Source organism: Chenopodium album, chromosome 10 (genome assembly GCF_948465745.1).
Source record: "Chenopodium album chromosome 10, dcCheAlbu1.1, whole genome shotgun sequence".
In the NCBI taxonomy this organism is placed as follows: domain Eukaryota; kingdom Viridiplantae; phylum Streptophyta; class Magnoliopsida; order Caryophyllales; family Amaranthaceae; genus Chenopodium; species Chenopodium album.
Genome location: NC_137843.1, coordinates 54300850 through 54327301, shown reverse-complemented (window position 1 = coordinate 54327301; position 26452 = coordinate 54300850). Strand labels below are relative to the sequence as shown.

At 34.9% G+C, this 26452-nt stretch overlaps 2 protein-coding genes across 4 annotated transcripts; both read right to left on the bottom strand.

The window, feature by feature from the left end:
- Window positions 1–5394: 5394 nt before the first annotated feature.
- Window positions 5395–12710, bottom strand: LOC145562540 (putative disease resistance protein RGA1). 3 transcript variants are annotated; one of them, XM_081622847.1, is made up of 2 exons: window positions 9832–12710; window positions 5395–5717 (listed from the first exon to the last, which is right to left on the bottom strand). In XM_081622847.1, the coding sequence occupies exon 1, from the start codon at window positions 12646–12648 to the stop codon at window positions 11992–11994; it is 657 nt and encodes a 218-aa protein (XP_081478973.1). In that variant the 5' UTR covers window positions 12649–12710; the 3' UTR covers window positions 5395–5717; window positions 9832–11991. The 3 variants fall into 3 exon arrangements, 2 of the variants coding, with proteins under 2 accessions (XP_081478973.1, XP_081478972.1); XR_014094404.1 differs by lacking the exons at window positions 5395–5717; window positions 9832–12710 and adding exons at window positions 6697–6853; window positions 7655–8301; XM_081622846.1 differs by lacking the exon at window positions 5395–5717 and adding an exon at window positions 6697–6853.
- A 943-nt stretch (window positions 12711–13653) lies between these two features.
- On the bottom strand, window positions 13654–25889 carry LOC145562539 (E3 ubiquitin protein ligase RIN2-like). The gene is made up of 13 exons (XM_081622845.1): window positions 25753–25889; window positions 24867–25297; window positions 22404–22481; window positions 21577–21663; window positions 21364–21485; window positions 20068–20164; window positions 19866–19968; window positions 18647–18804; window positions 18427–18564; window positions 18199–18266; window positions 17884–18102; window positions 17053–17431; window positions 13654–14113 (listed from the first exon to the last, which is right to left on the bottom strand). The coding sequence occupies exons 2-13, from the start codon at window positions 25104–25106 to the stop codon at window positions 14057–14059; spliced, it is 1746 nt and encodes a 581-aa protein (XP_081478971.1). The 5' UTR covers window positions 25107–25297; window positions 25753–25889; the 3' UTR covers window positions 13654–14056.
- Between the last annotated feature and the right edge of the window lie 563 nt (window positions 25890–26452).

Below are 26452 nucleotides of genomic sequence, written 5' to 3'. Positions count from 1 at the left end.
TCCAATGCTCGTAGTTGCTCCATAAAATCCCGGAAAAGTACTCCAAAGGTGCAATTCCCTACAAAACTCAACCAAAACTACGAAAACACTAGAAAACACATATTAGTAATAAAAGTGGCTCTAAAGAGCCAAAAACACTACTAATAATGACCAAGGGACGGGGGTAAAATACTACATAAACTAGACATATCATTGGCGAATCGTTCAAATTAAATGAACTCAAAACAGTAATTATTCATATATTTTGTTTGTAGTTTTTTCCTTTCTAATGCTTTTATTAAATACATATTGATAATTTTTTTTCCTGTTGTGAGATTGTTGGAAGTAAATTTCTGCGAGGAGAGATCTCTACCACACTGGTGCTGTGTGATATGAATGAATCTAGGAATGATGAGTTGTTAGAATTAGCCAAGTTCAACGCGAAGAAGAAAGATCCTGCTTATGTCCAGGGAATTGAAGCAAGAAGAAAGGCTGCAATTGCTGAGAAGAAGAAGAAAGAAAATGAAGATAGAAAAATGGCAGCAGAAGCAGCAGCAAAGGCAGAGGCAGATGAAGAACATCCCAAAGGAAAAAGGACCAAAAAGCAGACAAAAAGGTACACTCCTTCTAAATAGTGAAATGATTGTTTGCACAATGAAAAAACTCAGGTCTAGTAGTATTTTTTGAACAATGAAAAAACTTCATGTATTTGCATATACATCAAGTTCAATGATGTAATTAAACTTATTGTATAGTTTTTGGTTGTTCATTTGGAATACTGATGTATGTGCATACATTAAGTAATTTGAAAGGTTCTTTTGTATGTTTTTTATAGGTCACTTTTATGCATAAAATGGTGAACTTTGTAGCATAAAAAGGGTTACTTTTTTGGGTAGAAAGAATTAGTTTATACATGATAAGGGATAGTTTTGTGGGTAGATAGGGTAACTTTTATGCATGAAAAGGGTAATTTTTATGCATGAAAAGGGTCACTTTTATTCATGAAAAGCGTAACTTTGTAGCTTAAAAGGGTAACTTTTATGCATGAAAAGGGTCACTTTTACGCATGAAAAGGGTCACTTTTATTCAGGAAAAGGGTAACATAAGTTCATGTTTTTCCTGTCCGGTCAAAAAAAAAAAGTTTATGTTTCCAATAATTAAACATTTGCTAATAATAGTGTAAATGATATTTTCATTAAAATAGTTTAACAATAGAGTAAAAAAAGAAAAAATAGTCTTACAATACAATGTATATTAATTTTGAAAAAAAAAATGTTCAAACATAGTTCCTAAAAGAGTCGTAAGTTAGGTGTCTTTGATCCAAATTCTGAATGTGGAGGTGGCAGTGCTGGTTTTCTTTTTCTCTTGTTTTTTCAAGTCCTCCTTTTGCTCTCTTGCTTCTTCCTTTTGTTACAGCCCTTTTAGGATCAAGTATTGTTGGTACACTTGTGCTTGTACTCGATGCCGAAGAAACATCATTATTGCTTTGAGTGCTGTCTGCCACATCAGGAATGTTAGAAGCAGCTTCTGCACTTTCTCTCTGAGCAGCACTAGCAAGTAAGTCTTCCACCATTTTAAGACTGTTTTTGAAGCTTTCTTCCATAAATGCTCTTGTCTCTTCAGTTTTGACTTTTTAAGATTAAATTGTAGTATTTCCTCATCATTGTTTTCCTCCATGGAATATATGGCTGTGTAGGATCCTGATTCTTCAACCTATCCCATGCCTCTGTTTTTGCATACTTAGTCCATCTTTTTGAAACATACTTGTCTGGTATTCTTGTTACTGAATGCAAATGTAGAATTCTGATGCAATGATAACATAACCATCCAGATGCTTCAAAATTTTTGCAAGTACACCATACACTTTGGGTCTCATGTATATAGTTTGCTTGATGTGCAGACCATGGATTGTCTTCTAGGGTTACTTCATAAACTAGGCATTCTTCATTTCTCCCTAACATCTAAACAGTTGTTGCCATAGAGTATCCAAACTCCTCTTCAAAATCTCTAAAGAGTGATAAAATAAAAACCTGTTCACCAAAATCATGTATCTACATTTAAATTTTTATATATTATGTGTAATTTAAGTACTTTTTAGTTAACTTTTTACCTGTGCAGCATGCTTTAGCATTCCGGACAGTGGCAATGAAGTGAATGCTATTGACTTGCTACAAGTAAACTCGTCATATTTCTATGTGCTTCTCCAACGATTGGTTGTCTTCTTAAATATGGTATAAAATTCTGTCAATGTAGTTGCTTTACTTGCTCTGAATCCTATAGCATGATTAGTGCTTTCACTCCTTTGAGACGATAGGATTCCTGCTGAAAAGAAATCTCTACTAAGGGCAGGACACCATTTTTCTTTCAACTTATACACTCTTTGGTACCAAGAGTGTGCTGTCAAGTCATATTTTTGCATCATTGCCTGCCACTTTGCTTCAAATTCTTGTTCTGTCACACACATCTTTAAGCACTGGTTGAATGCATACTTGAATTCTTTGTCTTTTTTGAGAGCCCCAAATCTGGTTATGGCATTTTGTTCCAAATGCCAGATACAAAGTCTATGCCTTGTATTAGGAAGCACCTACATTGAAAATAAAGGGGTCACTTTATGCTATTAAAAGGGTCACTTTATGCAGTTAAAAGGGTAACTTTATGGGAAAAACAAAAACATTATTGTCAGAGCTTAAAATCTGTAAAATGTCAATATAAATCTTTTACCTGCTCAATTGCATTTGTCATTACTTGGTCGTGGTTAGTGAATATTGAAGTTGGTCTTCTATTCTCCATAGCTTTCAAGAAGGTTTCTAGTAGCCACACAAATGAATCTGTTTTTTCATCCCCAATAAAAGCACATGCAAACATACAATTATGCCAGTGATTATTTATGCCAACAAATGGAGCACATATAAGATTGTATCTGTTGGTTTTGTATGTTGTATCAAAGACAAGAACATCTCCATATATTCTATAGTCTTCTAACATCATTGAATCTCTCTAAAAGATATTGGAAATTCTCCCTTCATTGTTAAACTTCACTCTAAAAAAGAAGTTTGGATCTTCTGATTGTTCCTGATTTAAAATGTTCACTAAATTTGGAGCATCTCCAGCCTCAATTTGTTCCATTCTTATCCTTGAGCAAAAATTCAGGTGATCTACAACACTATGACCTACATTATGTTCTCCTGCAGCCTCTGTAGCAATGTAATTGCAAGTGTCCATTGTAGTTAGACCTGAAGATTTCATTGTTTTGATTGCTTCAGCTTTTTCCTCGGTCATTTTTCTTTCAAAACGATGCAAATAATGCCACTGTGACCTTGTTAGCTCGTGGTTATGCTCAATAACATGAGCCACTACCTCAAACTGTCCTTCTTTATTCACTTTTGCTCTTATGCATGCCTTGCAATTCGATCTTGTAATGGCTACTTGTCTTGGCTTTCTTGTTTTTACATTTACATCCTCTTCATCAACTATTTCAACTAACTTTGTTTTCTTTTGACCAGAATTTCTCTTTCCTTCAGCAGAACACACATAATTTTTCTCAGTTAATATTTTTGTTTGTTGTTTGAATCTAGTGGTATGTTTTTTTTATTGAAAACCCCAGTATAGCAGCATATTTTTCATACAATTCCAAAATTTCTTCAAAAGTTTTTCTTACCACACCAAGAAATGATCCTCTAAGATCTAAACCAGAAACATCAATTGGATTTGTATCTATTATTTAATACAAACATATCAGATAATAACCAGAGGCAGCATATCATTAAAATTGGAGGCAAATAAAGGGTAACATTCGTGCGAAAATAGGGTCACTTTTATGCATGAAAAAGGTAACATTTAGGCTTTCAAAGGGTTACTGTTTGCATACAATCTGAATTGTCTACATACAATCTGAGGGTAACATTTGTGCATAAATAGGGTCACTTTTATGCATGAAAAGGATAACATTTAGGCATTCAAAGGGTTACTTTTTGCATACAATCTGAAAAGTTTATAGAAATTACCTTCAATTGCATTTGATTTGGTTGTTTGTTCTGAATTTGAATCAATTGATTTGCCAGGAACCACTTGCTTTTCTGCATTGTCAATTGCTTCTTCTGCATTGTTAATTGCTTCTTTTGCATCGTCTCCATTGTTTGGATTGTTGAATATTGGTACGAATTCATCTCCAAAACTCTTAGTTTCTTCTTCTTCTATAATCGATCGATTTAAATCGATTTCAAATTCAGTTTCAATTTGCCTCTGTTTTTGTAGCAATTCGTGGATTAGATTGCTACAATTTGTGGTATCGAAAGTCGAATTCTCCATTGATGATCGAATTCTCCAATTAGTGCGTTTTCTCACTTTCTCTCTCCTCAATTAATGATCGAATTCTGCAATTTGTAACTTTTCTCACTTTCTCTGTCCTTAATTGATGATCGAATTCTTTAATTTGTGCGTTTTCTCACCTTTTTTCTCCTCAATTGATGATCGATTTCTGCAATTTTTGCGTTTTCTCACTTTTTCTCTCCTCAATTGGTGATCGAGAGCTGCGTTTTCTCACTTTCTCTCTCCTCCATTGTTGTTTTGCGTTTTTTTGATTTTGAGGTATGAAATTCCGCGATTTTGATTTTTTTTTTAAAAAAAGAAAAAAAAAACTAGTAAATGGTTGGCACGTGCAAACAGCCCGATGTACAGTAAAAATACTGTACACCGGGTGCATGCAAAAGGGATTGCTTTATTTTTCCTTTTCCTATTTCTTTAAGACAATTTTTTTTAAAAAAAAAAACAAGAAAAGAAATTAAAATAAAGTAAAATCCCTAAACTAATAAAATACTCTTTTTTTTTTTTTTAATAAATTCTGACGCAAATAAAAGAAAAAAAAATGAGTCATGGTCCCTAAACTAATGCTGACTAGGCTAAGTCCCTCAACTTTTTGGTCAGAAACACCAAGAGTGGTGGTTGAGGGACCAAAAGTACACAAATGAAAGTTGAGAGACTAAAAGTACACAAATACAAAAGTTCAGGGACTGTATTTATGCTTTACTCACTTCTTTTTACATCATTTGTATTCTGTACTTCGTAACACATAAATCTCGACGTATAAATTAATCCGATAAATTGAATCTCTTATGAAGAACAAACAGATCGAGTTTCACGAGTCCTTTTCCCATTACATAAAATTAAATCGCTTTGATGGTTTCACATTAAACAAAAGAACATTGGGATTAAAATGAGTTAGGCTTAAGATTTTGACTATAAATGGTTAAACATTCAACGAGGTTGTAAGTTTTAACCATAAACATTACAAAAACTGTCGACTGTAACAAGAAAATATGAAACAAGCCGCAAATTATGCCACAAAACACAAGGTCTATAATAAAGCAATAAAATACATAGCAGTAATGTTTAGTTGGAACATTTAGCTTGCTGCTTGTATGCTGGATTTTAGATATATACTTGTTCTTTTAATAATGAAGAACCTCGTGATTTGAGTAAATTTCATTAATTAATACTTCGTATATATTACACGGAATATATTAGGAATCCAATAACAAGTTTGTAAACAATTATTTTACATAGTACGGAGTACATATACATATCTTAAACTGTCTTCAAAAAAAAAAAAAAAAAAAAAAAAAAAAAACATATCTTAAACTTAGGAAGAGAACACAATGTGTAGATTGATATTCTGATGTTCTCACATCAAACCAGCCTTGTTGCCCTTGTACCAGCGAATTTCTAAACCCCTTAAGTACCTGCACAATGTACAATACTAGTGAACATCCTACATATAACGGAACGTGCATTATAATTAGTGCTGTCAAATTTCAAACCGAAACCGATTAACTGTCCGAAACCGACCGACCCAAATGAGAACCGAACCGATTAAAAACCAATTTCTTTGAAACCGAAAACCGACCCGAACCGTATTTTAGTAAACCCGAAACCGAATCGACCCGAATAATGTTAAACCGTATAAGAACCGAACCCGTTAACAAACCGAACCGAATATAAACCGAACTGCATGAAAACCGAACCGAAAAAGAACCGCACCGTATCTAACCCGAAACCGGTTCCAACCCGAAACCGTTTAAACTGGCAAAAAAACCGCTTACACCGAACCGTTAGCAAACTGCTACCCGTTTGCACCGAACCATTTAAAAACCGAACTGATTGTAAACCGAACTGGTTATAAATCGAACCGTTTATGAACCAAACCGCTTCTAAATCGAATCGTTTACAAAAATTTTTATATAATTAAATGGATTTTTTTTTTGGTTTTTTTTTTTTTTTGACGGGATATAATTAAATGGATTAAATATTAGAAATCTTAGAATATTTTTTTAAAAATAGCAAGGCAACACTACTACAAAATTAGCCAAAGAGACCCGTCCAAATTAGCCAAAGAGACTACCTTACCGGCGGTCTCTAACTAAGAGAAAGAGACTGCTTGACTAGAGGCAGTCTCTAGATTCAGAAAACTAAGACCACCTATTAAAGATAGGCGGTCTCTTTTTTGTGAAAAACTAAGACTACCTACTAGAGATAGGCAGTCTCTTTTTTAAAAAATTTGAGACCGCTTATTAAGCTCAACAGGTCTCTCGAGTCCCATTTAAAATAAAAAAAAAAAAAATCTTATTTCATTTTACATTTACATTTATAACAGTTTATCGATATTACTTATTTTTTTTATTTTTTTTGCAATATTAAATACTCCTACGAAATACAAAAATATTTCTTAAATGTCATACTTGTATATCTCAAGTGTTACAAATATAATACAAATAGCAATAATGATACACAAAGCAAAAAAAAAAAATTGTAAATGATATCTTCTAGATCTTCAATTACAAATTTCTCCACTCCAAACTTAGCTTGTAGACATCTTTACCTGTAATAAAAACAAATATAGACATAGTAAAAAAAAAACAAAATTAGTCTATAGAAATATAAATCAGAAATTATAGTAACAGATATAAAAGATTAAAAAAAAAAATCAACCGAACGACGAAATAAAAAGATAAATTTACAAACGAGCATAATAACGAACTGGCAGGAAAAGCAAAAGAATAAATATTAAAAACGAAAAAAAGTACCAGAACAAAATTTTGAAGAACTAAAAAAGGATATTGAGAATAATGAAAATAGAAATAAAATACATCAACATCTCAGATCTGACTATCACATAAGAAGTGAAAAAAAAAGAGAATAATGAAAATTAATTAAAAAAAACGAAGTGATCGAAAATAAACTAAACTAATTATAAACTAGATCTGGCTTCAAAAAAAAAATTATAAACTAGATCTAACTCTATAAAAGAACTAAAGTTAAAAAAAATGTATAACAAAAAGGGAATAATATTAAAAAGAAAAATCGATTTCAAAAAAGCTCAAAACAAAATCGGAAACACATAAGATTCAAACCTCATAAACAAATTTTGAAGAAAATAAGTTTAACTCCAAGTTCACCTAGAATACCACGATATTCAGCAGCAACATTGTTAATACCACGTTATTAACAAGAAAACTAAATAAAAAATTCAATTATCATAACTAAAAGAAAATTCGAACAAAGTTTTTCAAAAAAAAAAACAAAATTTATATACAATTATAAGAAAATAAATTTTCATTAAGGAAAAACGAAAATTTGAAAATTAGCCCTTTAATACGGAAAAACAAAAATACAAACTCACCTTGACAATAGATCTTGAATTATGAGAAAAGATCAGTACTTGAAATTTAGAGAAACATGAAGGAAATTAATGGGATGAGAAGGAAAGAGAAAAGGAGGAGGGAGAAAGAGATGAGTACTCTCAATAGATTGAAATGAGAGGAGGGAGTTATCAGGAATGAGGCGGAATTATCAACAGCAAAAAAAAAAAAAAAAAAAGCTTTACCCTATCTCAACACCAGTATGAGGAGGACCGTTGATTTTTTTTAATCTATGGTTGAGAGTGGTGATCCGTGTGTGTTGTGGGAGAAAGCATCTAACCATTGATTTTTTAATCTATGGTTGAGAGTGGTGATCCGTGTGTGCTTGTGTGTTGCACATTCATCTACAAAAATATTAATCCCTCAAATCTATAGTATTTTTTTGCTCCATTTGATCGGGATCAGTGCCCAAGACACGTATTAAAACATCTACTAAACTACTAGTATATCTTTATTTTCATACACGTAAAAATTATAAAAACGTTATATTAATGAAATGTATAAATAGATAAATTTAAAAAGATCACTAATGAAGTAACGAGTCTATAACTTTGTACTAATACATACGAATAACGATGATACGAATATTTAACTATGAGATGGTTAGATGCCATGTGTTAATAATGTGTACATATGATCGATTGAACTAATCAATATTACCTTGTTAATCAGTCATTAGCGTTTTCTTTCATTATACAAATCAAAGCACTTTGTAATATCTTCATGATTTCATGAAAAATTGAAAATATAATGATAAACGAGTCATAATTATCAGTCTTGTTGACTAATCAAGTATCGAATTACCAAATTACAAATTTCCATTTCACAAGAACTCATCAAATCATGATTATGATACTATGCGTAGTATATAAATGATTAAATAAGAAGCATATAATAAACTAATTGTAAAACAATAATACATTAATAGTTTAATACACTAACTCTTATAATCTACTTCGTAATAAACTAGTAAGATCAGTATGACTAAACTTGAAATTGAACATAATATGTATTTATAAAATCAATGAGAATTTGTTTATAATATGATGCCTGAATATGAAATGATTCGCGGCTTTATATAAAACTTGTGAACGCAAAAGGTTAGCAAGTACTATCAAATTTCAAACCAAAACCATTTAACTGCCCGAATCCAAACAACTCGATAAACAATTTATTTTTTGAAATGAAAACCGACCCGAACCGTAATTTAGTAAACTTGAAATGGAACCGATATGAATAACGTTAAAGTGGTTAAACAATCGAAGAACCGAACTAGTTATAAACTGAACCGAAAAAGAACCGAACCAGTTAAAAACTGAACCGAAAAAGAACCGAACCAGTTATAAACTGAACCAAAAAAGAACCGAACTGTTTCTAACCCGAAACCGTTTCCAACCCAAACTGTTTGAACCGGAATAAAAACCGTTTACACCGCACCGTTAACAAACCGCAACCCGTCTGCACCGAACCGTTTACTACCCGGACTGTTTACAACCCGAACCGAATTAAAACCGCTTAAGAATAAACTGAAACCGAATCAAACCGAAAACTATTTAAACCGAACCAAAACCGCCCCGTGAGTCAATTAAACCGATTCTAAACCGACCCGATTAAATGCCGAACCGATTTCAAACCGAACCGAAACCGAACTGTCAAACCGTTTTGACAGTGCTAATTATAATGAGTAGTCTCTTTGTCTGATTTTCCATTTACATTTTTATCATTAGTGTAGTTTGAACGGCATTTAATCTGGACAAAGATGTATAGTACACTAGTACTGAGTAATAACTAAAATGTATCAGTAAAACTGAAATGGAGAACTTGATTCTAATACAGCATTTAATAGAGCATAAACTTTAATTGTTGACTATGTTTATTATGGAGTTTCAATTGTAAAATTTCATCCTTGATTTTCTTGAAATATGTAACAAATATATAACCATGTAAAGCAGAATTACTGTTAGGAAAGGACCTAAGAGGTAAATCAGTTTTGGCAAACTTATAACAGAGCAACTCCAAACTGAGAGAACTTGTAACAAATCAGCATAAGACCGACCCATCTAGAAAAAGCAGCAATGCTGCGAGTTATATAAAAGGAGAATGCTAGAAAATATGAAGTATTATGTAAGAAGGAAGTATATTGCTTAAGAAATAGTACCTGCTGCGGATGTAAGTCATAAATGTTTACTCAACTTTGATGAAGGGGATGTGTTTAATGTAAGACCAATCCTTCCCGGGGGAATCTTTTTGACATCTACTCTTCAGGCTTTCTGAACATCTAAGGAGCAAAAGTTGGTTCAGAGAGGTGAGTTTGGGTGTCCAATCCGTTATTGATTCGAGTCTTTTGCAATCGTAAATTTGAAGGGTTCCGAGGGCAGACAAGGATTGCATCCAATCTGGCAGACTCACTATCTGTGGGAGATCATCTCCCAATGCTTTCAACTTCGGCAAATCCCACAAAAAAAAGGAGTTTTAAGGAGGGGAAGATTGATACTCCTTGAGCACATTCTGATCTGAAACCTGATAGATTAATCTCTATGTACTCTAACTTGGGCAAATTCTCAAGCCGGAGGGCTTTGAGATGCCGCAAGTTTCCCAAACACAGCGGCATGAACTCCAACTTATTGTAATCCACAAGATCAATACGTACAAGCTTTGGAATATGGGTTATCCAGCCAGGCATTGTCACACCACGGCACCCCCTTACTTTTAATCGCTCGAGATTCGAATGTGGTTGCAGCTCTTCCATAAATCTTGTTGCTACCTCAGTATCCACACCTCCATCTACCTCCTGATGACAAAAACGAAAGGTAACGCCCTTGAGATGTTCCTTCCTACTTAGATATTGTCCTTCACTTCTTCTGTCGTCTACCTTAACGGCATTTTTAGGCCACTTAAACTGGATATCAAGAAAACTTTTGAGGTTGTTCATAGCCTTAAGATCTTCCAGTCCATCAAACCATTGCTTCGTAGTTGAATCACTCCCTTCACCACCCACTATAAAGGTTTTTCAACTCACCCATTCCCTTTGGCAAACAAGTTAACGTGAAGCAATTTCTTGTAATCAAGGTCCTAAGCTTCACCAGCCTGCTCAACTCTTCTGGCAGCTCTTTCAATTCATTGCAATTATCTAAGTTTAAGGTTTGTAGATTACATAATTTTGTAATCGACTTCGGAAGCTCTTCTAGTCTGGGGTTACACGAGAGATCTAAATACCTCAAATGCAACAGATCGCCTATTGATTTTGGCAATGTCTTAATACTGCTTCTAGACAAATCCAATGCCCTAAGGCGAATGCAATTAGCCATTAATGCCTTAACATCTTTACGCTGGTAGCCATCAGAGAGATGCGTTCGAATATGGGACTTGTCTAATGAACATCTTGCATCTTTGTTTCTGATAACAGACAGATGGTGAACTTTATTATTCAAGTTGCCTTCTAAGTTATCTGTTGCACAAATCTCCTGTTTGGTTACCATTTGAGCAACATCGTGCATGAGATCGTGTATCTTAAAATACATAGTATCATCATATACATCTATTTCTACGTCTTGAAAGAAACATCGTTGCAACAAAATTGAAAAATATTCCTCAGCAAAATCTTCTATGCTTCGACCATCTGACGGGACAATATAGCCTTGTGCCATCCAAAGGCTTATCAGCATATCCTTTCTTATCTTATAATCCTTAGGAAACAAGGCACAATAGCTGAAACAGCTTTTCAGTGGAGACTCGAGATTATGATAACTCAGCTTCAATATAGGCATGATATCATTCTGGCTCTCTCCGAGGTTGGCTAATGGATTTTGCGCAAGTGATAGCCATAGACTCTTGTCTTGACCATATAAGAGACTTCCTATTACTCTTATAGCAAGAGGGACTCGAGCACATCGTTTTACAATATCTTGCCCGATCTTGACCAAGTCGTCAGGAGGGTTAGACGATTGCAATCCAAAAGCCATCCTTTCAAACAAACACCAAGAATTCTCCTCTGACAACCCTTGGAGCTCGTATGTTAGACCATCTCCTATAATTTTTGCTGTCACTAGTGAACGTGTTGTTACCAAAATCCAGCTTCCTTTATGACCTCCGATTAAGAATCTTTCCAGGTCACGCCACTGATCACACTTCTCAGACCATACATCGTCTAAAACAAGCAAGTATTTTTTGCCTGCTAGTTGATCGCGTAGCTGTTTTTGTACCTGATCCAAGGTGGAGTTCTCATGTGATCGGCCAGTAGCTGAAGCCAAAATCTTACATAGAATTTCTTTTACATAAAGTTGCTTCTGATCTTGATCAGAGACACAACTCCACAACTTCAATGGAAATGCACTTGTAACCCTTGGATCGTTATGCACAAGTTGAGCAAGGGCTGTTTTGCCCAACCCTCCAATTCCACAACCGTGAGAAAAGATACATCGCGTTGCACATTAAAATCGAGCATCATACCAACAATCTTCTCCAAGTCATCCTTCCTTCCAATGATATCACCTGCATCCACATAAGAACAGGTCTCGGGCCTTCTCCTCCGGATAGGCTCGGGATCATGCTTAAAGCTAAACTGAGTGTTATAAGCAATAGCATCCAGTTTCTTCCTGATTTTCTTAACCCCTCTAGACATTCTGTAAGCAACACCTAGCGGGTTATCAGAAAAGAAATAACGCACCTTTTTAGAGAGACTACCACCAGCCTCCAAGAGTTGCTTCTGCTCAGCAAGAGTAACAAACTCGTCCAGCAGATCATCAGCTTCAAAGATGGCATCCTTGAGCTCCTCGAGCCGATGTTGTGCTTCATGGGAGAGCTCCTGCTTGGCCTCTGCATCAAGAAGCACAGCATTGACAGCAGAGACGGTACGTCGGAGATCATCAAGCTGGGATTTGTAGCCAAAGATTGAAAGGATCTCTTGGAGCTCTGAACACTGCAGCGACGCAAGCAGTGTTTGAGCAGCTGATAACACTGTTCCAATAATATCCATTTTTTTTTTTTTTCTGAAAAAAGACGTGAATGAATAAAATAATGGTTGCAAGCTCTGCTATATTTCACTCAAAAGTAAAAATAATGCGGACATTAAATCATATCGTTGATATCTTGTAGCAAAAGGAGATAAGGTAGTGCTTCACTGTCATCATTTGGACCAAACATTTTTCTTATATTTTCATCTAAAGTAAGAGTATCAATGGCTCCACAAATTTGATTTTTTTCTTTCCTGATTGTTACCGTTGTTTCACTGGTCTAGTGGGGCTACCACTAAGGAAAAGGGGCAAAGGGCCAACCGGCCAAGGAGTAACCACGTACTCCCTCTCTTAAAGATTGTCCCGTACAATAATGCCCAGACAGTATACTGTATGCGCATATTGCCGTAACTGATTTTATAAGTTAGAAAACTTCAAATAGAAGACCTCAAGAGTCAAGTCATAGGGATAAATTAGTGCTGGTTTTTTCAGTTAAAAAAAAATACGAAGTATAATACACCAGAACCAATGCAATAAGTAACAAAAAAAAAGGTACTTGTAGTAAAACATATATCTGAGCTTTTTAAATCCTCCTATCAGCAGCATCAAGATGTAAGGTGATGGTACAATATACAAAAAAAAAAAAAAAAAAAAAAAAAACTCCATCCGTTTTTTTTCAAGTGCCCTATTGGGGATTTTAGCACTATTCATTAAACATAATTTGACCAAAGTTTGTGAATTATACATAAGAAATAATATAGTTTTATAGGTACTTATTGAAATTAACTCGAATAGTAGATTATTAATATCCGATTGTTATAATTTATAGTTATTGATAATTAAAGATATTATTAGTCAAAATTTTGCATCGGCATACGTGATGTCACTACGGGGCACTTGAAATAAAACGGAGTACCACTGTATTGCAAGAGTATTATGGACCGACAGCCACCATGTGAACCATACATGCAGGCATGCAGCAACCATAAAGTGATCAAATACAACATATATGAAGTATATATCAAGAATTAAAATAAAGCCACTAGCCTGTTACATCTTCAAGAGAAATTCTGCATGTACAACTACAATGAGAATATACATACTCATACAAAACTGCCACAGTTCCACAGATGCATCTGGAATCTCTCTGTTGCGAGACCAAAATCAAAAACACTTTCTATTTGGTCTATGTGCGATAATAAAGACCGTTATAAGGGAATATACAGGATGCTTTTACAATGTTCTCATTACCAATACTCCTAGGTGACATTGTCGTCATTGGTAATATGTGCCACTATGTACAGAATCCGGCAGGACAGACAGCAGTTTCAACATACTCAGAAAAGTCTCTGAGTTTCCATTGCCTTGTGTCATCACACAGTCCGCAAAACATTTGTGGACCAGGCTTATTGTGCAGAATAATATCCAGTATCACATCTGAAGAAGGTTATTAACAGTCACAGAGACAGAGTTTGTTTGTTGCAGGTCCTGGCATATTAACAAAAGGGTTAGGCAACTGTCAAAAGAGGAAGTGTGCAACATTGACCTATAATTTCTGCCCATGACTACTTCGGTCAAGTGATGACATAGAAGTAGTCCAAGCTTGGATCCCCGCCCTATAGCTGGCTTTTAATGGGAGCTAGGAAAGGGGTGGATCAGATTGTAGCCAACTTTGGTGTTTCAGATTGGTATCCTTATCAATGTGTCTACTATTTGGAATCATTTTTACCCTCCTAAAACAATTTACAACAGATATAGTAACATAATTTTCTTAAACCTGTTATAAATATAGACATTAGATTCCTATAAAGTGCAAACAAATTTTCAAAAAGACCTATTCAGCTTCCAAACTACAAGAATGTCTTGGTGGAAGTAGCCTTTATCTTCCACATTTTCATGGACTCATGAAGAAAGACTCTGAGAGACTTGTGAAGAAATCCAGATCATTGTTTCTATTAACCCTATTGATAAAGGTCCCTTACTTATTCCCTAGGAAATTTCTAACCAGTAACAAATTCCACACAAGTAATGAATTACTCTCTGTATCCTAAAATGCCATCACTGGATTTCAGCAAGGTAGTAAAAGTTCATCCTTTGCTGACATAGTAGCCAAATATCATTGAATTTGGATTTCCCCAAAATAACCTCACCAACAATGGAGGGAGAATGAGAATAGCACAACTAGGGTAATTACAACCAAGATTCCTTAGCTGTGCAGGGCTTTAAAAAAATGAAAAATTATAATTCTCCTATTTGTTATATAACATTTTTACAACAATAAACATTACTCAAGGAAATGAGTAATCATATTTTAAGAGGTCCTTGTAATTTATATAAGGAAAATTTGTAAATTACCACCCAAATAGCAGACTTATTTTGAAATTACCACCCGTTAATAAAAAATTATTTTACCACCCCTTAAATTAAAAGTACTCAGATTCCCACCTTTTTTTAAAATCAGGTGAACTTTCCGTCACTGGGACCCACATAATGGCTATTAACGGCTATATTAAGCCTTCATTACTATTCCCCCCCCCCCCCCATTTTTTCTATAAAACATTTCCAATTCACGGATTTTACTAACTTGTATTTAAAGACGAATCTCCCACAAGTGCAGACGCTCAGTTTGCAATCAGGTATCCTCAATTCTATTTTAAAATTAGGGTTTTGCGCACATTGTAATTGGGGAAAATTGGGGGATTGCATGAATTGGGGTTCTTCGCACAAATTAATTGGGGGAAATTGGGGGATTTCATGAATTAGGGTTCTTCGCACAAATTGATTGGGGGAAATTGGGGGATTTCATGAATTGGGGTTCTTCGCACAAATTCTTCTTTTCTCACTTAATTCTCCTTCTCCATGACAGTAATTATTTTGCAGAAAAAACAAAAATTAGGGTTTCAATTTAATAATTTTGAGGGTGGTTGAACATTTTACAGAGAATTTATGAAGAAAGAGGGAGAAGATAGATGATTTTTCAGAGATTTAATGAAGAAATTGAAAGAGGGAAGGGTTTAGTTGAGTGCAATAGAATAGTGAGAGGGTGAAATCGAGAGAACAAAAGAAAAAAAAAAGGGGAGGGAAGTAAGTTAGGTGGGGCCCACTAATGGAAAAGCCACCGGATTTATGAAAAGGGTGGGAAAATAAATGTGTTTTTAATTTAAGGGGTGGTAAAAATAAAATAAAATAAAATAAATTAACGGGTGGTAATTTCAAAATAAGTCTGCTATTTGGGTGGTAATTTACAAATTTTTCCTTTATATAATTACTATTTAATCAACAAAATTAGTAGTTTATACCAACTGGAAAATTTGTGCTAGGCTGAATTTCTCTTACCATTTAAGACAAAAAAACCTCTTTTCTCACCTCTACGTACACATTATTTCACATCCAAGTTCAGCTAACTAAAATAGACATAGGAAACACCAATCAGCTAAGCTTATCTCAAGGACAGTGTATTCACACAAGGCAAATCTCCACTAGGAGTCTAGCTACTAGCATAATCCCACCTTGTTTGTGTAATACACAGGAAGATAGGTGGTCGTATTCTGAAATAGGGTTCTGGCCCTTTAGAGTGATACTGTTCATTAGCTTAGATAATTATTTGTCAGATATGCTAGATGCCCACAAGCCAGTGTTTTGACCTCACAAAAGTCATAATGTCATAAAAGGGAAATTAGATGAGCAATGTTGGAAGAGCATAGTGGCATTATCAAAATTAGAAAAATACAATGATCTAAACTAAACAAAAATGTAAGAAACACAAGATCTCCAGCTTGGTGCAAGGGATTAACATTTAATCAGCAATTATCAACTTTCAGCTATACCCAAAGTTCCCAAACCTAGGATCATGTCCTGTTCACACTGCTACCTTGGCTCTATAACACCCACCCTCTCTTTAAAAAAATATCTTAAACAGAATCCAAATTCAATCTCATTATGTTAGTAGGGGCACTAGTAAGGTGGCAGGCTTTCAAATTTAATTAAAAAGCTATGGATTTATCTTGTTCAAAATTATTCATGGATATGGCATCCTTGCCTCCTTGGGGCATTCATGTATTACTATCTACTGGGGATAAAAAATATTTACAGAGGCAAACTGAACTGCCAGATATGACTGAAGAAGTCCTACCCAAAGCGTAACCCATAAAAGGATATGCATTTACAACCAGAATTGTCAAGAGGATTGATTAGGTCAATGATTTCATGTTCAGGCAAGTCAGTTTCAGCTTAAATTTTGGTCAAAACCATTTTTCAGTTGTCCAACTTCTACAGCAGTTATCTGTATTTCATGTCAAAAAAGTGTTCAACACAACATAAATTTTGGATGGGCTCAGGTTGTATCAGCTTTCAGCTTTGCCAGGTCTCGATTTACAAGCATTAGCAAAGATAATGATAGTACATATGTACATCAAGAGAATTTATACCTGGAAAATCATTTCATCAGGGATGTGAGGAAGCACCTCCCTTACAGTTTCTGCCATGGCAAGTAAGTTTGCAATGCTGTCATTAGCAGGACGGGAGGCAGTCCTCCTATGTGCAGTAACAGTTGTTGCAGGGTATCTGTGTGCAGCAGGGGGAAATGCTGTACTGGATGTTGTTGCCTGAGAAGAGTTTGTTGGCCAAAGGCTCCACGAAGTATCTTCAAGAGCAGTCTGGGCATAGTTTTCTCCAACAGAAGCAAGGTGTCGCATCATCATCTGGACCCTCCCCAACCCAGCAGACCTAATGGCAGTTGATGGGCCAGCTCCATCAAGACCCTGACTTGGCCAAGGCTGTAACCAACTTGAATCTGCTCCTGCTCCTCTATACCAAAAGAAGACATAATTTTAGAAACATGATGGTAATAAAAGTCGTTAGATGAGATTTAAGATTTCTATGCTAGTGGTAAAGTCTTCTTCTATTTTCTTCTAAATCTATATTTTTCTTTTAGGTAAGGAGGCCAGAGGTTAGAGATTGTTACACCATGAAAAAGCAATAATAAGAAAAGAAATGTGCACTGCATGCAATGCAATTTTTTGCTGCATTCATGCATATCCATGCTACAGAGCAAATTTGGCGGCCTTGCAACCATGGAGCTTCTAGCCGACAAAACAAGGTATATTGCACATTAGCCCCACTACGTAGAAAAACATGGCTCCCAAAAATGGAGATATAGAATCTAACAATATGTTGACAGAATCTTAAAGTTAATCTTAAAAGGTCATGCATATTGCAAAGAAATTAAAGAACAAAACAAAGAGCTGTGAAAATCAAACCTCCAAGGATTAACTTCCGGAGAATTTTGGTTTTGGTTAGGGAAAACTCCTACACCTCCAGCATTCACGGGATCAACTCCTGAGCTTAGTTGACGTGCAAGCTGCTCATCACTTGAAACTACTCTAGTATGAGAGCTTGCCTCACTTTCAGATCTTCCAACAAAAAGGGGTTTCCGACAGGTAGGACATGAATAGACCTCATTAAGTCCTTGATCCAACCTAGTATAAAAGAATCACTTTCAGCTCCAGCATCAAACTTTACTAGGCATTAAAAAGGAGAGTAAAATGAGTCTACAAGCCTGGCAATAAACATACCAAGATCTCAAACAAGCAAGATGGAAAAGGTGATTGCAAGGAAGCCTTTTAGCCTTTGCCATTGGTTCCTGTTGATATCCAACGAAGACCATGAGATCATTAAACATTAGCAATAAAGAAGTTCAAATAACTATAAAGTCACAACAAATGAAAAGAAGAAGATGTAGCATGAATGAGAGAGATAGTCAATAGGCAGAAGGGGAAAAATTTAGTGAAAGAGGCACTTGCCCTACAGATGGCACATTCATCATCATATACTTGTATTTCCTTTGTTGTCGCATCAGGAAGTGCCTCGTGAAGTGCACCTAAAGCTATCTTTAATTTGACAAATCCTTTAATACGCTTTACAACTGCACTTAGTAAAGCCTGCAAGCAGCATAGAAAAGGATTATAACGAATCATGTGCTAAAATTAAAAGTGAGCCATCAAGGACTGATCAAACACATACACGAATGTTCAGGAAAAGGATTCCATCTACAAGATGGAATGTCATGCCATGGAGCCACCAAATTAGCACATAATGACCAAGGGCCATTAAAAGTGTCATCATATCGAGGAAAAACCCCATATTTCGAACAACATTGCTTTTCCATTCCCACAAAGAACCTGCAGGAGTTCTCTCATTTAAATAAAAACAAAGCTACAAATACACAATGATGACTTAGCAAAAAATCATCAAATACAACATAACACAGAGAATTCTTGCTTGAAAGCCAAGATTTAATAGATAATATTCAATAAATAAATAAGAAACCTATATTTCTAAAGTTTACCAACTTGTATTTGTAGTGAGAGCACTGCTTAGTCAATTTCCAAAATCTTACTACAGAGATTAATCCAACTTCCAGAAAAAGACCAGATCTATGTCTGGCTAAGTGATGTCCCGAGATAGAAGTTGACCCTAAAATCGAAACTCCTTCCACTTCACATTATTCATGCCAACCCACACCTCTTTACATATGGTACCCTCCAAAAAATAGACTAGCTAATAGATTTGACACATGCCCAAGCACAATTTGACAAATTTAATATTATGATGGATTGATACTACATAATTTAAGTATTGTGAATATTTGTCCACCTACTTTTAAAACAAATAACAACCTAATGATCAGTCTTTATAATGTTGATTATTTCTATTTTATTATATGTAAAGAACTCTGTACAATTTTACTCCTTATCTTTCATATACATTTTAATCCTTAGAATATTTTATCCAATGGATCTGATTCATTAAGGCATATATCAGAAAGTAGGTATTGTTCAATTCACATTAGAAATATAAACAAATAATATAGAAATAATAAACTGATAATATGTGATCACATGCAAATAAAAGGCTATTTTTTAGTTACAAACTCTAGTTGCAACTTGATCCTGATCTTTATAAATCCATTTTAACGTTCCAATAGTTAATTTATCCATTTACTATAATATCAAAATGCATTTACATAGTAAATTTAGGTGGTGCACACTATACTCCAAAATAGTTCCTTGTTCTATTTATGGTCTCTCTTCAATTTGTCGTTACTACTAGCTCTTCCACTCTCTCATCAAATCAGATATTTCAAACCACACATATAAAAACTAACCCTTTCACCACCCAGGACAACACCATACATGAAAAATATTGCCAGTAGAGACTTCAATGGAAGAAGTAAAAATACCTGCAGTTGTATCAAAAAACTTTGATCTTTGGGAATCAGAAGTCTCTGCAGCAGAATGGTGGAGCCAAATATCCATTAGCTGAAATCCATGTACCACAATAGCCTGAAGAAATGTATATCATGCAACACAAACTTGTGAATACGTGTCATGCTTTAATAAAGGTTGAATGAATAGATAAATTTGAATCATGAAACAACATACCTGCAGTGTCTCAAAAGCTATGCTGAGGGGCTCAAAGAATAACAACCAATAAGTGGACGAAACCAGAGGTCCAGATACAGCCGCACAAAACCATATCCTATAAAACACACATGACACTTAGAGACAAGATTTTCCAAAAATTAAAGATATAACCATTTCTACTACATGGCAAACTACTATATATTACAGTATAATGATGGTCTTTGACACAATACACCCCATGGATTCAGCAGTTATGCCTACACTACAGCTGACAGGATGTGATCATCAGCTCCATAATATTATTTTCAGGACACTGAATCATGTTATCTTGAATAGATGCACACCAGATGCATACAGAACTACTAGACAAATCTCGTTAATTGACCCTGAATGCATCAATATAGAAAGGGGGTTTCTCGTTATTATGAAAAATGACAGCTTTTTAATGAGCAAAAGCATCACCATATAAAAATGAATTAAGGTGTGCAGGGGATAGTATACTTTAAGAGGATTCGGAATTTCGGAGAATACAATTCTAGTCAAAGAGAATCATTGCAACAAAGAAAAAAGCTATTCGATAACCTATACAGAGAAGAAAGGTGAAGGTTCATTGCACATTGGACCCAGGATAAAACTATCCCCCTCCCCAGCCCCCTCATCCCAAAAAATTCAATAGTGTATAATAATACTTAAAACAATGACTGCATACTATAAATGGTTCTGTAACCACTCTATGCATCTAGAAGCTGCAAACTGAATGACCTCTTATCCACCCACCCCCCCCCCCCCCCCCCCCAACCCAAAAAAAAAAAAAAGGTCTGGAATTTCTTTGGCAAGGAGATGAACCTATTTATCTCAGGGCTGCTCATGAGGCAAACTTTAAACAAATTTATAAAGCTGCCAGTAGTTCCATGATACGATTTGGATTGGTATCATTTTATAATTAGTAACATTAAACGTAGGAAGATAACATAAAAATGAACTATGACAAGACATATGAAACTGGCAAAAAAAAATAACCCCCCCCCCCCCCCCCTAAACCCCCAAAAAAAAGAAAAAAAAATAAGTAAAATAACCAGGTTGACATTGACTACATAAGTGTGAATAATTGTGGCTTCATCTCAAAGCAATAGTTATTTATGAAGAAAATATTTGTTTTTGGCGACATTAACATGTAGAGAGAGAACCACCAAGTGCGCTTATTTTCTCAATTGTTTGTCAAGCAAAGAACCCCAAATCAAAAGTTCAGTAACAACAAAATAAGATATAGAGCATAACAGAATACACAACGCTAGAGATAAAGTCAAGAAATACCATAGACAGTCAAAGGCCAAAACTAGCAATAGTGCCGAATATACACAGAAATATGTCCAAAGTGTAGCAGAAGGAGATGCATTCAAACGTTCAAGACGATCTCTTGCCAAAGCTTGAAACATCTACATAAGAGTCAAAGAAAGTCAAATACAGTCAGAAGAACCAATTAACACCCAGATAAAGTAGATAGATTGATGAAAGTATTTGACAAACCTTCAGGAAACAAAGGACGGTCAACCATGTCATCCACAGGGTGGCTTGAATTATTGTTGGAGGAATGATTAATGGAAGAAATGTTCCCTGGAAGCATTAAAAAATAAATTACAAGGGAATAATGGGAATTGGCAGCAAAGATTCAAGGATCAATAGCTCTTTTTACTACAAGAAATTCCATTAATGTACTTCAAAAGGAAAGTTTAGAGGCAGTGGGATTAATGACGTTCGGAAAAAGGTCTTTCACCAACCATGTTTTCATGCTACACAAAATTTTGACCAATGACAAGGATGTAAACCTCTGATAATCAAAGTAACCAACTCTTCAAGAAGAGATACATTATTTTTAGCTAAAGGAACAAATAACAAATATGACACAGACACTTAAAGTCTTACAGAAAAGCAATTAGCCAATCAAGTACGACTTGTTTGGGCCCTACTTGTTCTTACAGATTCGGTGGATTTCAGCTTTCTATATAAATCTTATTTTATATATTAAAGCCTTTAGTATAGCAGAAGCTATATATTACAATGCCGCCTAGTCAAATTAAATGCAAGGCCATGGCAAATCTTAAAAGACCCTTGACAAATTACTAGACTTGGTTGCAAAGTGACCATGACTCCAAAATCATCTGTACTTGCCTTTTCCTCAAAACTTTAGCTGTTTAGATTTTTCTTTTAGCAGAATTATATAAGAATACTCTTTGACTTGTCTCCCTCCATTAAACAACCCCCCAAACCTTTATCACAAAAAGGCTAAAATAGCAATTAGAATCGCTGATAGTGACAGTGAACAGTTCGAACTAATAGCTCAACTGTAGTATTACCTTGTAGATAACATAATTGACCAGCCTTTCCACTAACTTTCGTGTTTCAGGGGCATATAGTTCTCCAAAAAATATAGTCTGCATTGAGAGAGATAGAGATGGAAAAAAGCATTAAACAATCAGCCAGATCGAATGGATGATGAAAGCATTATATAATCAGCCAGATCTAACCAGACAGCATAATGGCATGGCCTCAATATTAGGATATTACATTGGGTGAGCCACTTTCAATCGTTTACCCCTAGGCACATGCAAATGTATGATTTTACATTAGTCATAAGAAAAGCACATGCTCAATGTATTCAATCTATCTAATCTAGTCACTTAAATAGCTTGATAACTTCCGCTCAAAGTGATATTCACAAGTGATAGTGGGTTTATCAGCATGAATACATGTGTCTCATTTAGTCATTTTTTTGGTCTAGAGGTTTCACTAAATATAAGATCTAGAAAATTGATTTGACAAAAAACAAAGATGACATGAGAGATGTGACACCATAAGAGATTAATTTAGAAATCATGGCTTTTGCTCAGAAATACTAGGCTCTTAAGTAATTCTTCAATCAATCAATCAAAGCCTTAATTCCATAATTGGGTCGGCTACATGAACCAAAAGTGATTATTCCGATACAGAAAATAAAATTAGTAATAATGACTCTTGGAGTCCTAATTCTCTCATAATCACAATAGGTGTTTTGTACATCTTGGCAAATTTTCAAGTGAGACAGGTAGTAAATTAAAATGGCTTTAATCATCCCATATTCCTTTAAAAGCTGCCTCATTTTCATCATATCCTATTTAATGTCACCATGTCTCAACTCTCATAATATATAGTTAATACATATGTATAGCTTGTAAAACTTAAGTGTGGAGTAGATTTGTAGCATGTCAATCAAAATTTTAACATTACCATGTCACAATCTTAGATGGTATGCCACCAAAAATTTGACCACACACTTTTGATCTACATGTCTTGTTAATGGCAGTTAGTAATACAAGGGAAAATATAATTCTCTATCTTAGACAAACTAGATGTGTAGTTATACATTATACCCCTCCAAAGGTCAAGTCAGTACATCAGTTTAAAAGTATCAAAAAACCAATCAAATTATTTCATGTGTTGGATGCTAAATTATGCCATTTCTCAAATAAGATAGATTTAGGGGGTTTTGGTTCAATAAAGGATTAAAGGGAGAGGGAATGAGCCTAACAAAGGGAAACAAGGTGAATAGAATTTTTTTTCTTTTTTTTAAAAAAAAACCCTACATTTTCATAGTTGTTTGTTTTAAATAACAAAAGGAAATCCTCCAAGTCACTAACAACCATTTACCACACCCAATTTAGAAAATAACTACCATACAACCACCACACCACTAGCGCACCTTCCCTCCCGAAGTTGCCGCCTCAGCCGCTGCACCCCTCCCCTAGTGCCACCACTGCTACTCCTTTATTCTCTCTCTTTTTCTTTTTGAATAATCTTCTAAATCTAGTTGCTTGGTGGTTGTTTTTGGATGGTTGGGTAATTTCTTATAATTATGGTTGTTTTTGAGGATGAATAGGGTATTTTTCGTGGTGGATGAAGTGAATTTCATGGTGGTGGGGCTAATTTCGGGTGTGAGCAGTGGTTAGGGTGGCTTTGTGGTGGGTAAGGGGTTGAATTTCAAATGGTTAGAGTTAGGACGTAGTGGTGGTGGTGAGTTCAGTCTAGGAATGTTGGACTGTGGTGGGTTCAGTCCAGGTGGTGGTGGCGGCGGTGGTGGTGGTGGATCCGATCTAGGATGGAAGGTGGTGGTCAGAGTTGTGGTGGGTCCGGTAAAGGATGCTGGTGGTTGACTGGTAATGGTGGTGTTGATAGTAATGTAGGAAGCTTGAGGAAAGGGAATAGAAAAACCATTTTTTTTTTTTTAGTGTGTGTGGGGGAGGGCAGATCAAAGTAGAAGACATTAGGGGAATGAAGAGGGTAAAGGGAATGATTGAAATGCCCTAACAAACAAGGGGATGAGCCATTTTGATTCCCTTACCCTTTGATAAAAGCCCCAAACCAAACACCCCTTAACTTAGCAAAAACAGTGAATATTAAAGTTTCTATGCTTAAATGAGCAAAACTAATCTCCCCAAACCCATCTCCATACAAATTAAACTTCTCTAATAAGTTAAATGGTTTTATTATTGAACCATTAAATCATAAAATATGTTACTCCATTAGACAATATCTAAGAATATTGGTGTAATACACATTGTGTCTTTCAAAATTGTGAAACATAAACAAATATTGTACTATAAAAGCTACGGATGACTAGGAAAATTTTTAGCAGAAAACACAAATCAGTTCCTTAATCTTCCGAGATCAGGTAATATCAAAAGTGCACATTTCAGAATATGATAACATTATGCAAAATGCCATAAATAAGTCAATCCCACACAACAAAACAAAATAAATGTAGTGCAATGAAATTACTTTACCTTAATACTCAAAATAAATAACACAAATGCATTGATCAAACATATTGCCAGCAACGTAATGGTGGCATGAGAACGCAATAGGAGCTCGATTATATGACTAGCATTCTCTGAGTAAAGGGTATCGCTGCCAATAAGTCCATCCGCCTTGAATTTTTCGAGCGAAATTTCTGTCCAGCACTGCAGACCTATCATGCTGACCACAGTACATGCCACCGAAATTGCTAGATAGCGAACACCCATTGCTAGCTATTACTTTATTATCTTGAATATAACAGAACTCCCCCAATTTCATCAGAACAACATCAACATAACTCTTTACTCCGCATAATTATCCACCAAGTCTTCGTAAACGGAAACTGATACTAACAAACACTAACACTTATTGATTCCGATTTCGACAATTAAAACCAGCAAAAGACAATCCTATGATCCTGCAACACATAATGAGAGCCAAATACACAGGTGATTAGGGTATAATCTGCTAATAATCCTTGTAAATTTCACTAACATTTCAAATTCTACCGTATGCTTATTCATTCTCTTTCATCCAGCTCAAAATCAAAAATTAACCACTAAATTTAAATAAACAGCTAAGGAATTCAAACATGCACAAATGCACATCAACAGAACTTAAGCAACTGTAACTTCTACAACACATAATTTCACTTTTCTGAAGAAATAAAATAAAAATTGCAAATCAGATGTTCAAATTCGCATGAAATTAAACAAAATCATTACCCTAATTTTCGTCAGAACTACAGAAAACCGAAAATTGAGTCAACAATATCACAATTCAATACAAATTTATCTACAATTCAATCAACCAAATTCGACAAAAAAATTAATTCAATAAAATTGAAACAATCGATCTAAAAATTGAACAAACCTTCGATCTAATGGCTAGGTCAAGCCCAAAATCTTGATTTAGGAGAGAGAAAATAAGGATTGATATGAGAGAGATTGGGGACAGCTTTTCGAGGAAAAAAGCAAAAGTGAAATTTTGTTGTTCGAAGTGAAAGGATATTTTAATTATTTTTTAATTTAATTTTTATTAATTTAATATTTTTTTGATGAAATAATGGGAGTCAATGAATCCGTTGACTGATTAAAACATCGTCGTTTGGTACCTGCCTTGCTTATTTGATCTAGAATCTGATTAAAGTTGACCTTATTTGGCTTATAATCTTAATTTACTGTCTTTATAATTTGATGGATTTGATATGATTTGATGTACTATACCAACTAACCTTGCGTAATTGTATGTTATTTTAGCCGCTTGATATAATGATGACGATAAAATTATGTTTTTGACAATTAACACTATTTATGGCAAGATTTAACCAAAAATGACGATATGATACTTAGTATTCATTTGAAATCAGTATAAAACAGCCTGTAGCAAATTCAAAAAGACTGCCTGAAATCAAGAAAGGCAAACAATTGGCGACTTGGCGCTAACTCAAGGCTAAATAGATCTTACCTCACGGTCAACAAATAAACTAAGTCCTCTAAAGAAATTCAAAAACAAGCATATGTTCTCAACTTAAATGTTTTCATTTAATCATTTACGAGTAACGTGTCAATCT

What these genes read in the sequence shown, in the direction of transcription:
- LOC145562540 (XM_081622846.1), bottom strand. Translation starts at nt 11,635, where the DNA reads ATGGCTTTTGGATTGCAATCGTCTAACCCTCCTGACGACTTGGTCAAG.
- LOC145562539 (XM_081622845.1), bottom strand. Translation starts at nt 25,106, where the DNA reads ATGGGTGTTCGCTATCTAGCAATTTCGGTGGCATGTACTGTGGTCAGC. An exon ending in CCGTCCTTTGTTTCCTGAAG is followed by an intron (nt 21,486 to 21,576) that starts GTTTGTCAAATA and finishes ACTCTTATGTAG; the next exon opens with ATGTTTCAAGCTTTGGCAAG. An exon ending in GTTTTTTGATACAACTGCAG is followed by an intron (nt 18,805 to 19,865) that starts GTATTTTTACTT and finishes GAACTCCTGCAG; the next exon opens with GTTCTTTGTGGGAATGGAAA.